This window comes from Lissotriton helveticus, chromosome 7, assembly GCF_964261635.1.
Source record: "Lissotriton helveticus chromosome 7, aLisHel1.1, whole genome shotgun sequence".
Taxonomy (NCBI): Eukaryota; Metazoa; Chordata; class Amphibia; order Caudata; family Salamandridae; genus Lissotriton; species Lissotriton helveticus.
The window spans coordinates 1174187559-1174201218 of record NC_136068.1 but is presented as its reverse complement, the minus strand read 5'-3'; the positions used below and the strand labels follow the sequence as shown (position 1 = coordinate 1174201218).

Genomic DNA, 13660 nt, shown 5'->3' with positions numbered 1-13660 from the left:
CTACATTTTAAAATTCATGTTTAGAATTAGGCATTGACACCCTGAGCTTTGCTATACGTTTCTGAGCTGTTTGCAAGATAAAATACCTGATTTTTATAGATCATTTACTTTTATGTTTATTTATGTTTCCAATTCACATGCTGCTATTGCAAGCTGGGGCTACCTATGAACAATGAAGAAAGTTGTTATTGTAGTCAGGACAATAAAATGAAAGCTGTGACTGCGCCCAGAATGCACTGCTGTTCCCACAGATGCTACAACAGCTTTTGAACAAAAAGCACTCTGATTGAGTAAGATTAAAGTGAGATAGGCTAAGAAAGAGAGAAAGGGAGAGAGAGATGTAAACAGGCAGAATGACAGTCACACAGAAGGACAGACGCACAGGGAAGAGACTAATACATGATATCGAACAGAGAGAGGGGCATAGGAATATGAGAGAGACAGATGCACAGGAGAGAGAGAGAGATAAAAGAAGGCCAGGAAGGGACAAAGAGAGGGTCATAGTGAGGGACGGAGGGGGAAGTGAGAGGCAGAGAAAAACACAGGGGGACAGAGATGTCCAACAGATATGCATAGGTAGAGATGGGGGAAGAGAGAAAGTGATAGAGGTATAGCAACTGCAATACAGACTGATAGGATAGATAGATATATAGTGATAGGCAGTGACACTAGAACTGTGCGGCAGGGGAGAGCCAAATTAGGCAGTAGCTTGGCACAAAGTTGTCAGGCTTAACTTAGAGGCAATGAGTAAAGTATTGATGCAGCACTCAACCAGTAATAAAGTGAAAACACAATACAAGAAAACTACCCAAACAATTTAAGAACATAGAGACTATTCTAATAATAAAATGACACCAAAACTACAAAAATCCAATCTATAGAACTGGAGTTAGGAATTTTCAAAGTGTAAGGGTTAACTGCGGCTATCTGGGTGAGCCGGACCACAACAAAGTCACAACTTAAGGACCACCATGATGGAGTGCAGGACGGATGTAGGACTGGGTTCGTCCCGCTGAAAGTTTTACCATCTGACTTTGATGCAAGGATTGTGTGTAGGGGCTCTGCTGGGCTCTGTCTTGCTCTGCTTTGGATCTGGTGCAGCTTTCAGTAGGGAGCTGCCCAACTCTGTGGAACATTGTGTCGCTCAGCTTAAGTTCCAGTGAAGTTTTCGGTGAGGAGCAACACGGCACAGCTCTGCTGGGCTGTGCGTCGGATCCTTTGAGGCTTCCAATCGGGAGCTGTGCAGCGTGGCTCTGTGTGGTAAAGGAAGATACACAGTCCAGCTGTATAGTTAGATAATCCTTTATTGTAGATTCCTTCTAGGATAGGTAAGTAGGAGAAGATAGGAAGTATTGATAAAACCCCACCAGGAGCAAGCTCCAAGCAGCTCAGCCTGAGTTGACCAACTGACACTGTGAGTCAGAGAGACACCCAGACATTCTATGATGTCATGGTACATTCTAATTAGTGGAGAACAGAAGAGAAGTAATTTAGACAACTCAGGCTGAGCTGCTTGGAGCTTGCTCCTGGTGGGGGCTACATCTGTACTTCCTATCTTCTCCTACTCATCTATCCTAGAAGCAAGCTACAATAAAGGATTGTGTAACTATACAGCTGGACTGTGTATCTTCCTTTACTACACTCTGCTTCGCTTGGCACTGGATCTTCTGACACCTTCGTGGAGAGCTGCGTGGCTCTGCGAACAGCGAATACGTGGAAACCACTTTTGTCTCCCAAATTGAAATGGCCGCCATGCATGCGACATCACCGCGCACCAATCCCAGGATGCTTTGCTCCAAAGACCCGCTGCCATGTCACACCAGTCGCAGAGAAGCTCTGGTGATAGAGAGGATAAAATGGAAGTTCCACCTTCCAGAGTGACGATGCGTGTCATCACACTCAACATGGGACACAGATGAGTGCACCGCACGAGCTAGCACTGCCAAACCCAGGATCAAGAGCCATCAACCAAATGAGCTTGCATCTACAGAAGTACCAAAATATACAATAAACTTGACAAAAACTTCTAGCGACCAAATGCAAGGTACCAGGGCAGTCAATAGACTACATAGTTTGCTGTCCCAGCCAAAACAAACGTCACGCACACCGGCCACTTCCCTTTTTCAGCTGGACTGAACTTGTCTGGCAAGCTTGAAGCCCCAGGCAGTAAAATCCAGACTGAGAAGTACAATGATAGTCAAGACGGTCATAAAACTGCCACGGTTGAAGCCTCTACTCCCCAAAGAGTACCTTCGAGTAGGTAAAGCATCTGTACACAAGTTGTAGTGTTGAGGTCTCCGCTTAGACGTACGCCTGAAGTCCAGTCAATAGTAATGGGCTGACAGGTGGTGCAGCGCGTCGCTCATCGCCAAATGTGAAGTTCAAAGACACAGGTAGGCCTTGTTCTGGTATAAACAATCCACTTCATTAGGAGCGATGTCGGCAGAGAGCTCCTCCACAAGCAAGCAAGAGAGCAACTGACCAGGAATCAACCCATAACACATTCTACACTAGCAGCCACCCAACATCCTGGAGCGCTGCATCATAACATGGATACAAAATGATAATACAGAACACCTCAGTGTGGCCTTTCAAAACGGTCCTGGCCTTTACAATAGTTACTGGCAGCTCCACTAGGATCATGTTTGCACCGTGTCCTTTTCAACACACCTTATGTTGAGTTTTAAATGTGAAACTCACTGGAGCTGGGCCTTGCTTCTTCAAGGTACACTTACAGCTTCATATTTTATGTTTAAATGTAAAAAAGGGACTGTGATAAAGAAGAGCAAAACTGAAGCCTAGCAAGAGTCTGGCATCGCTATTTTTCAGTCCTTGTATTGTGTTTAGGGACTGTGGGCCAGATGTAGGTCGCCTAATACCGGTCGGTAACGGCCTTGTATTGTGTTTAGGGACTGTGGGCCAGATGTAGGTCGCCTAATACCGGTCGGTAACGGCCGAAATTCCTGAATTTCGGCCGTTACCGACCGGTATTAGGCTACTGAGATGTAGGTGGTCTCAATTACAAATTTGGTAATTTACCGATTCTGTATTTTAAGGAATCTGTAAATTACCGAACTCGTAAAATACCGATTCAGTAAATTACCGAATCTGTAATGTAGGGAGCACTCAAGTGAGTGCTTCTTACATTTAAGGATTCGTTATTTACTACCAACTATTAGTTGGTGGTAAATAATGAATTCCTTTTAAAAAGAATTTTTTTGCCTTTTATTCAGTGCCATGTGGCAGACATGCATGCCCTTAGGGCATGTGTGTGTGCCACATGTGCATCCATGCACTATTCAGGGGTGCAGCAGGGTGTCAATGTGTGACACCCTGCCACCCTTGAAATGGTTCCCCCTATTATCGAATCGGTATTTACCGAATCGGTAATTCCCATTCATTCCTATGGGCCTCCAGGCCCATAGGAATGAATGGGAATTACTGAATCGGTAAATACCGATTCTTAATTACCGACAAATTATCTACATCCCATTTGCCTATTCTTAAATACCGAATCGGTAAAATTCGGTATTTAAGAATAGGTAAATTGAGATTACCTACATCTGGCCCTGTGAGTATACAGCACATGTTTACCTGTGGCTCACATTGGGTTCTTGACTCTGCACATGTTGGGCACCGGATCGTGAAAAATATATTTTTCTTTATTTTGCTCTCTTTAGTGTTGACGTTTGCATCTCAGTCCTCTAGCACCAATCAAAGATTGCTTTGTTTTCAAAGAACCTCTGATGAACGAACACAATGAACGAAAGCTGAGGTCACCACCAAACACGTACATCACAGCCAGAGCGGAAGTTCAGGGCAGGCGGGCTGGCAGCGTCTCTCTTCACACGTTCTGCGGTGTGATCACACTGTATGAGCCAAACTGTGCTCAGGCGGGTGGGGGCAATCAACACCTGTCTGTGCCCTTTCTCATTCAGCTCGTTCCAGGAACAGCCATTCTTATTATATCTGGTGTGCTGGCTGGTTTCATTCTCACTCTTCATTTCTTTTCGGTTTGCTTTGTACGGTTCACACGTTTTGCCCTGTTTTCAGTTGTTTTGTTTTAATGTGTAATTTGAATGGCTACAAATGCGTTTTTTCGGTCGTCCTTTGATCTCTCACAATAGCTTTATTTTGTTCTGCATTTGTTGTTAAAATGAAAGTACGTTATAATATATTCCCTATTTCTGGCTACATTCCTACTCCATAAGGGCTACGTATCATGTGATTATGCCAAGGGCATTTTAAAAGATTGCGCCCTATCCCCCTAGTGTACAATGTTGGCTATTGTATGTGCACACTCTTAGACAATGTTATGTATGGTAAGCTGCCCCACACATGTGAAAGGTGCAGGGTACATTCCAGAGTGCGGACCAAAGAACGGGCTTGTGCTCGCTACAGTAGACGAGCAATACTCAAGCACTGGCAGGTCCAATACATCTCACCTCTAAGACCAAACATCTTTGCCAGTGTCTTTAGTTATGCTGTGCCACAGCATGGCTTTAAAAAAATAAAAATCACAATGACGCATCTGCCACATAATTTTGTAGAAGTGTGCAGGTGCTCACCAAGCATGAGCGAGCCTACTATATGATACAGGCATTTTATTTTGTTTACCGATCTGAGATGGATCGGTAAATCAAAAACCATAACTGTGAAATTGCTTCTTTAAAAAGTAGCATGAAAGTGGTTTGAGAAAAAATTAAAACGGATGAGCGATTGGAGCAGGGATGAAACACAGTGGGTAGGAGAGAAGTAACCCGAGAGAGAGCGAACACTGGTAAAGGGAAATACTCATGGGTGAAAGAAAGCAACATGGACTGCGGAGAGAACACACAGGCGAGAGAGAGCATCATGGATGTAAGAGAGTAACGTGCGGGTGAAATGAACATGAAGGATACAGCTGGAAAACACATGCACTCTCATGGAATAAATTTTTCTAAGCTGGTAACAGTTATATTGGAGCGCACAGCGTGTATAAGTAAACGTAAATGCAAGTAACGTATGAATGGTGCTCAAAGTGGAAAAAGTAGGTTACCACTACTTAATACAGCGTCAATTGACTAAACATTAACATTTATCCACCAAGCACTCTTATTGAGTTCGAATAACACAGAATCAATGTTCATGTATCTTTAATTTCATCTGTTCATCAGATTCGTCATCAGATTTCTTCATCCAATGTATAACAGTATAACAGCCACAGCCAACACGTGTTTCGTCTAGTCAGTCTATGACATACAGACTTCTTCAGGGCTGTAATTAATACAGTAACCAAAATTACATAACATAAACCATATGTAATATTCACAATTATAGACACCGAGTAAGTGTATCCAGAAAAGTACAACAAGAAAGTACTAGTCACCAAGAGTAAAGCGAGAAATACCCAAAAGTAAAACACTGATACGTATAATGCCCAAAGAAAAGAGCCCTCATTCACACTAGATTGAAGTATAAGTAAAAAGGTAACATACCTAACTTCAATCCAGATTTTGCCAAAAAATAATAATCATTAACCTGAAAAACCAAATAGGACCCAGTCACCAACTGTACCAACAGATGGGTCATCATAATCTATACAAATACGCCCAAGCAAACTCACCCATATTGTAGGGGCAAAACCATGTAGTACGTAAACTTCAACGTTCAGTATATCTCCTCAGTCCAATCCACAAATTTCTAATCAAATATAAGGCAACTGTCATTTCACGTGAACCATATCTTATCCAAAATTAATCTATCATTACTGATATATGCATTATATTATTAACGGAAGAACTAAACCACTTATGGCATGTGCCATCAACAAATATATGCTCTCTTAAAGCAAATACGCAATTCGTGATAATGTATAAATACTCATAGGGCATAAAATATTCCACTGTACTCAAATTATGAACCCTATGTAGTTCATCATAATCAGTGCTTGATATTGTAATTACCATATAAGTACCTTTAAACAGTAAGTCGTAGTCCAAATAATGTTTCCCATGTAAATATCAACTCCAATTCGAAAATCAGCAATACTCCAAGTCCGAGTATATATTAGGTAAATAATAGCAACTCTGTAGTCTCTTAATGGTAGGCTGCAATCAAATAAACCAGTATTATAGTAAACACTAATTAGAACCGCAATTGTACTATGTAACAGCTATTATAGCACCCGGCTCACCTTATCTCTGCTCCCTTCGTGTTCAAAGCGGTCGCGTTCTACACGCGCGCCATCTTTGAATGGCAATATATAGCCTAAAACCACGGGCGCCATCTTTGAGTGGTGATTCCTACTCTCGCGTATCCCTCTGTTTTTGTTGGACAGTCTGTGTGAACTACGTAACCTCGCAGCCGTATCTACAATCTCGTCTTAAATTACCATATCTCCGCTCCCTTTGTATTCAAAGCGATCGCGTTTATCACGCACGCCATTTTTGAATGGCATTGTATAACCAAAAACTGCGGGCGCCATCTTTTAGTGTATTGAGGAGTCTGTGTAGACTACGTATCCTCGCAGATCTATCTACATATCATCTTTAATGGCCACTCATACCCATAAATTGGTGGAGTATGAGATTAATAGAAGCTAGTGTTATATCATACAATCACAATAGACAGGCTGTTTAGCGCATGAAATTAATTGCGAATAATCAAAATTTTACCGCAATCTCTCAATCTTTCAGCGTTCTCATCGTTATCTAGAGTATGATTGCACACCAACCAAAATTATTCAGAACCATATCAATCAGTGGTTTAATCAACCTACACGTATATTCATTGACCTATTAAATACTATATGGTCTTTACACGATAATGAATCAACTCTATCAGTGCTACATATCCTCATATCACATAGGGGAAAAGTAACCCCACCTTCATCTGACGATACAACCCAGCACACTGGGGCCAAATGGTCTTTCATTTCTGCATGAATATAAGCAGAAAATCTAGTCACACATTCAGGATACCGAGGGAGAAGGAAAGGAGGACAGGGCACCAGATATAGTTACATCAGATAAATCGGTATCATTCTAGTCATAAATCTCATGTTTAGCATATTGTTATAAAGACAGTGAATATAGTACATTGTTATACAGTACATTGCTTAATAACACCAGAGCAATACCAAATTGTATACAGCATCATCAGGTTATTCTTGCCCTAAGTAATATTCATATTCATGGTCAATGTTCAGACCACGCTCGACTGCCTTAAGTTTCAATAGCCACATCACTTCTCTGCGCCTTAACTGTAATTGTCTATTCCCACCTCTTGCATCACGTTTAATATGATCAATTCCATGATATTTAAACGTATGTTTATCTTTTTCTTCAAAGTTTCTGACAATGTGGGAGGCAATGGGATAACGAGTATCCCCTGTTTTCAAAGCTCTAAAATGCTCAACCATTCTCTCCTTAAGTTTCCTAATGGTACTACCAACGTAAATCTGTCTACAAGAACAAACTATAACATAAACAACAAAAGTGGTATCACAATTAATGAACGTATTGATTAGGTGTTCTCCTGTATTGTTATAGTTAAAAGTCTTGATCTTATTCACTGCCCATCTGCAGGAGCTACACCTTCCACACTTATGGAAGCCTGTAGATCGCCCAGTGAGCCAATCCGGAACAGTTGTCTTCAACGGGTAACTAGGACTGATGAAATTAGAGAGGGTACGACCCCTTCTAAAAGTCAGTCCTGGTTTATCTCCAATGAAAGGTCTCAGATCTTTGTCCATCTGTAGTAGATGCCAGTGTCTATTCAGGATTTTAAACAGTTGAGCACTATCAGAACCATAATTAGTTACTAGGCGAATCTGATTTTCTTTCAGTACAACAGATTTATCTTTGAGAGTACTAGGCCTTTGAAGTTTCTTTGCTCTTGTTATTGCATTTTCAACCACTTTGCTCTGATATCCACGTTTAAGAAATCTCTTAGTAAGATCAGTGAGATTATGCTCGAAGTCAGTATCTATCGAACAGTTCCGTCTCGCCCTTACCATCTCACCATAAGGGATCGCTTTGATCTGACTATTTGGGTGACAGCTTCGAGCATGCAACACAGCATTGCAACTAGTGGGTTTACGGAACCTGCGACTACAAATTTTATTATCTGTGATGAATAATTCTATGTCCAAAAAATTGATGTTATTTTTATCATAGTGGGTGGTAAATGACAGGTTCAGAGTGTTATCATTTAAATAGTCAAAAAAACCTTTGAGTTCATCTACTGAGCCTGTCCACACAAGAAGGCAGTCGTCGATGTATCGCCCCCAATAGTGGATATATTGAATCCATTTTCTCCCGGATGGGCCCCAGATTCTCTCCGCCTCAAAGAACCCCATGAAGAGGTTCGCAAAGGACGGAGCAAATCTGGAACCCATCGCGGTACCAAGGCGTTGTCTATACCAGGTTCCATCAAAAAGAAATACATTGTTCTGAAGCACCAATCTTGTCATCTCCAGAATCATCTGATTGTGATCAAAATATTCTGCACTCCTATTGCCTAGAAAGAAATCAATAGCATGTATACCCAATTCGTGATCGATGTTGGTATACAGAGATACCACATCGAGTGTAACCAATATCATTCTCTCATCCCATACCAAATCATTCATGAGGTTAAGTACGTGTTTTGGACTGAGGAGATACACTCTCATGGAATGCTTAAACAAGAAACAAATAATTCCGTAAAAGAGGTCATTGGAAGCATAGTAGCCAGCCATTAGGAGAGCTGGTCAATAAGCTATGCTCCACGGGAGCTACAAACCGAAGATTGACGAGCTGTGACACAAAAAGCCATCTAATAAGAAGCAGGCAAATGAGAGTGACAGTAGAGCTAACGAATGGTAAGTGTTGGGAGGGCTGCAAGCACTTGTGTATTCTTGGTAAGCTCAAAATATGTCTTTCACAACCAGACAATTGTACTGTCTAGTTGGCTGGACATAAACAAAGTTCAGGCCCCTTGTCACTGTGCACAATCTTGGGGTCCGAATCCTGTGCTGGCGAGAGGTGAAGACAATGGCCTGAAAGGGAAGTGCAGCTGTCAGAAATCTGTGACATTTTGTCTCCGTACATTTCAGAGAAACTCTTAATTAGAAAAATCTTTTCATTCAATTGACTTTCAAGAAAGACATTTCTAGGAGCACTATTTACTTGGAAAAAGCTTCACTGAAAAAAAAAAACAATTGCGTAAATGTTCTTAGCTATTTCAGCACGAGGCCATAAGTGCATTGTTGGCAGCAGTGCTTTCCCCTTTAAAATCTTCATTTTGATCTGGCTTGCAGGCTGTAGAGTCATAGCTTACAGTCAGGCATTTCATACATCTCATCTTTTAAAAAGAAAAGTTATTTTTCTGCTCAAACAACTATATTTTCCTTCAGGTTGAACAGTTCCTCCTGCCTCAGAACCCTCTGAAGTCCATCCGTTGGCTGCATTGCATTGGGTGCAAGCTTACTTTTCCATGCTGCCCAGTGTCGCTCTAGGCCCTGAGAATATGCCTGAACGGGTCGCACAAAATGTATGACAGCCCACCCAAATAACACTAATAATTAATAAAGGCTAACAACAGATATTTCTTACACTCTAGTTCAGCTATATCCTCATATCTGTGGATGACTTGTGCAAAGCTTTCACTCATATCACGCCTCACAAAAAACTGAAAACAACTGATGCATGTGTGATATAAATAAATATATATTCGAGTGTGTGTGTAAGTACACACAGGTATGCATAGACACATTTTTCTCATGAAATGCATAGGAAATGCAAAGAAACTCAAACAATGAATGCAACAATTACAGTTCGACTCAAAACAGCCCCAAATGTGTTGCTGCTCACGCCGTTCCACTCCAGCCTGCCTTCAGGCCACTGCTCATTTTCTGCCTCCTACTTCTTGGCTCGAGTCTAGCGATCGGGTCCGTCAATTACAAGTCGAAGACATCAAAATAACCAGTCCAATGAAATGTAAGAGCATTTAGTGCCATCAATGAAAAGCCTAAAAGCAGTACCAAGAAACCTGTTGCATTTAAATGAATTAGCATGTATAAGGGTTGGTTTTAGTTACTAATGTTTCCTTGTGATGTTTTTTGGCACATCTTTCCTTAGGACATAGTTTACCTTTTCTCTTATGTAACTGCTGCATGTGCACTTGTTTCTGGTTTGTATGTGCTGTGCATTCTGTGGGAACCTTAACAGTTCTACGGAATGCAGAATACAGCTTTTTTTAATACTAGCGTCTTCCTGTGAGGGCGGCCTGACCGTGCTGCGACAATAAAGTCTCTTCTTGTACACCCTGGAGTGGACGATTTCAGCAACACCCTTCTGCAACCTAGTTTTCTTTCGGGAAAGACAGTGTGACCTCTGGGACGAGTTTCACGTTCTTGATAGAGGTAAAATATTAATCTCATAATCGTGCCCATGACCCTAGCTCTTGAACCATCTTGGCGCAGGAGAAGAGCAATGTAGAGGCAAAGTCGTTGCATTAACTACTTGTGGTCTCACTCTCCCCACTTCCAAGGACTTATTCTGCTAGTTTGCCCGCTGCCCAGTACTGAGGTGTATCCTTACTTAACACCACTACATGCCTTCTCTGTAGTTGTGACTAGTGCCTGCAGGCCTCAAAGATTTCCAGAACATGTCTCAATGACAAACATAGGCGTGTTGCTAACTGAATTTATGAAAGCATCTATTGTGTATCTTTTCTGGCAAAAATAAACTATTCTTTATAAGGGTAAATGTATTCCTGCTGCAAGTTCACATAGTTTTCGTATAGTTGACAGCAAATATAGGTTGACCTTTTCAATATGTCCAGCGCCATTTGCTCAGCTTACTATATAGATTAATAAAGTCTTATATACTCACCTGGCCAGCAAGCATTTCATATAGCAACACTCCGTAGGCCCACCAGTCCACCGATTTTCCATAGGGTTGGTAAGCAATGATCTGTGTAAGAAAAGAAAATGGAAAGGAAATATTACTGGTACTGACAGTGATAACTGCTTAAAAGGCAATGCATGGTGCCTTTCTACAGCCTACACCGACAGGCCAGAGATGCTCAATACAAACAGCAATTGAATTCTAATACTAGCTTTTAACAGGCAACGCTCCCATTTTCTGCACACAGCAGGTTCCATTACATGGCTCTTGTCTCCTCTGGTGCGCGCTATCAGACTGTTCCTTACCTTCTCGAGCATTCAGAGCACAGTCCATGGCCGCACAGGTCACTTGTAATATTACTAGCCGCTCTCTTGTTATCACACTGGTCATGAAGCTTCACCAGCATGCATACCAGTGGCGGCTCCTCCGCAATGGCGGAGGAGCGTCACCCCACTGCATGGCTCAGAGTCAGCAAATGTAAAATAAAACAATGCTTTTCATTCGCTTTATTTTACATTTGCCGGCTCTTAGCCTGCGGTGTGGGGAGGGGTGGGGCCAAGGCTTAGGAGGCGAGGGGGACTCTACTCTTGAAGTGCGCATATGTGTTTTAGCTGGCTGTCTCAGGTCGACCAAAACACACATGCGCACTTAGGCGTTCTCCAGCCCAGCTGCATTGAGCAGCCGGGCTGGAGAAACCCCTCAGACTCTCTGGTCTGAGCAGGGCGTCTGTCCTGACTGCTCAGACAAGTCCATGTGCTGCTCTACAGCAAGGAGATTGGATGAGAGTCTGGGGCCCAGGGGCTGCTAGTACCCAGAAAGAGGAGAGGCGGCGAACGCAACACAATGCCTGAGATGGCCGGCGGCAAAAGGTACGTTTAAAAAAATGTAGTATTGCCCCCCCCCCCCCGTGCGTGACCCACCCGCCTCACCACCCTTCGTTTATGGCGGCCACCACTGATGCATACACCATCATCTCAAGTGATGTTCATTAAAAGGGCCTCAGCGCTCATTTTACACAAATTATTAATAAAGACAAGCTATTCTAGTGACCCAACAAAATATTTAGCTAGAGCCAAAGAATTTCAAGTAAAATTCAAGTTGGGAGAGTGTTTAAATGTCAAAGGAGCCACATTACGACTTTGAAGTGTTGAGTACTGTGAAACATCCCAAGTATTGGTGCAAAACTTGCACCATCCGTGGCAGAGATTGAAACAAGCACTCAAAACGGCAATAATTCCAGAGGTTTGTTTCGTGTAGCATATTAGTCGCGTATAGTACATACTTTGAACAGAGTCACCTTGAGATGTTTCAGAGCTCTGGAGTTGAGGCTGAAGATAGTTCGACGTTCTTGCAGTGTCTGTCATATGGTCAATAAGGAGTTTAGAATACATGGTCATCCAATCTTTGGCCTCTCTGTAGAGCACACAGAGACAACCACTGACAAAGCCATAGGTCCTGGCTGGTTGTAGGTGTTTGCCAGTTGTGTTATACATCTGGATGCAATAACAAAGTTCAGAGGGATACCAATATACCAGTCCGGTGACACACTAGGGAAATCATAGAAATGTAGTTTATGTTATGCCGCGCTTCTAAGTACATAGTCGACTCCCTTTTTAGAGTCTCCCTACATTTGTTATACCACTTAAAGCCCTGGGTACCTTTGTAGAGTTTGAGGTGATGGAAAAAACTGGACAGTACTAAGGCGAGAGTGACCCCAGCTGAATAAAGAGGTGGGCAGAATATATAAATACAAACTGGTAAAGGATGCCCTTTCCGATGCAGAAAACATTCTGTAAAAGAGGTTAGGTCCTGGCTTCAGCATATTCGAGAAGCCATTTCACTCCACGGAACAGTATATCCTGTCAGATACGTCACTCAAAGTACCCTAATTTGTGACTCCGAACCAGAGACAATGGGCACCCCCAGCGCTCTTTAAAATCTGAACACAGATGTTCTATTCAGTATACCCTGCATTTATTTTGTGTCGCTGGAATGTAAACACGTCGCAGCCCAGCTGCCTAAAAATAAAGCTGTCAGGCACAGAGCTTCGCAGTGCGCACCCTCATTTTCAGCTCCCAAAACGTGGTTGGCTGGACACTCCACGCTGACTGCCGAACAAGCGAGAAGATTGCAGCCTTTTGAGATGTAATAACAGGATGTGCTTTGCACGAGCGGCGGGCAGTCTGTCACCTCTCGAGTGGGGACGGCAGCGCTCGTGAGTGCTAGCAACTGGAAGGAGGGGGTGCCAAGCCAAGAGTATAATGCCTACACCTCAACCTAAAATATCCCGACGTGATACTTTCAATCCGTCGTTTCTTGATAATAACCCCTTCAAAATGATCTGCGCACCCGTGCAAACACAAACTGTTTGACGTTGCTCTTCGTGACATTCAAGTACACTCGGACAGGCAGACAGGGCGGGATTGGGAAGGCGGATAGTCGGGCATTGGGCTATGGGCGGTGTCTCAGGCTCGTCTGTGGGCCGATTTTTCGGGCCTCTATAAACCGGTCCACAGAAATGTGCTATCTTCCCTGGACCAGGACCTGTGAAGCGTCCCCATTCTCATGGGCACTCCCCTGCCAAGCTGTCAAACTGGGGTTGGGTGCCAGGTGTTGTTCTGGCCTTTAAGGCATTCTCACCTCGGCACTCTGCCTCGCATGGCGGCCCGGCCAGGCCCAGAAGCAGTGTTATTCCCCTGCTGGGCCATCACTTTCAGGCCTTGGGGGGATTGCTTCTCTCCCGGCACTTTACACGCAGCAGAGACTAGTGTCACATGCATTATGTG

At 43.0% G+C, this 13660-nt stretch overlaps 1 protein-coding gene across 2 annotated transcripts in view; it reads right to left on the bottom strand.

Moving 5' to 3' along the window:
• PRKCA (protein kinase C alpha) overlaps positions 1 to 13660 on the bottom strand; it is a 1411833-nt gene that overhangs the window by 116491 nt on the left and 1281682 nt on the right. For both annotated transcript variants that reach the window (XM_078654315.1, XM_078654314.1), the window contains one exon: positions 10860 to 10940. In XM_078654315.1, coding sequence (XP_078510441.1) covers positions 10860 to 10940 — 81 coding nt within the window. The remainder of the gene's footprint in view (positions 1 to 10859; positions 10941 to 13660) is intronic.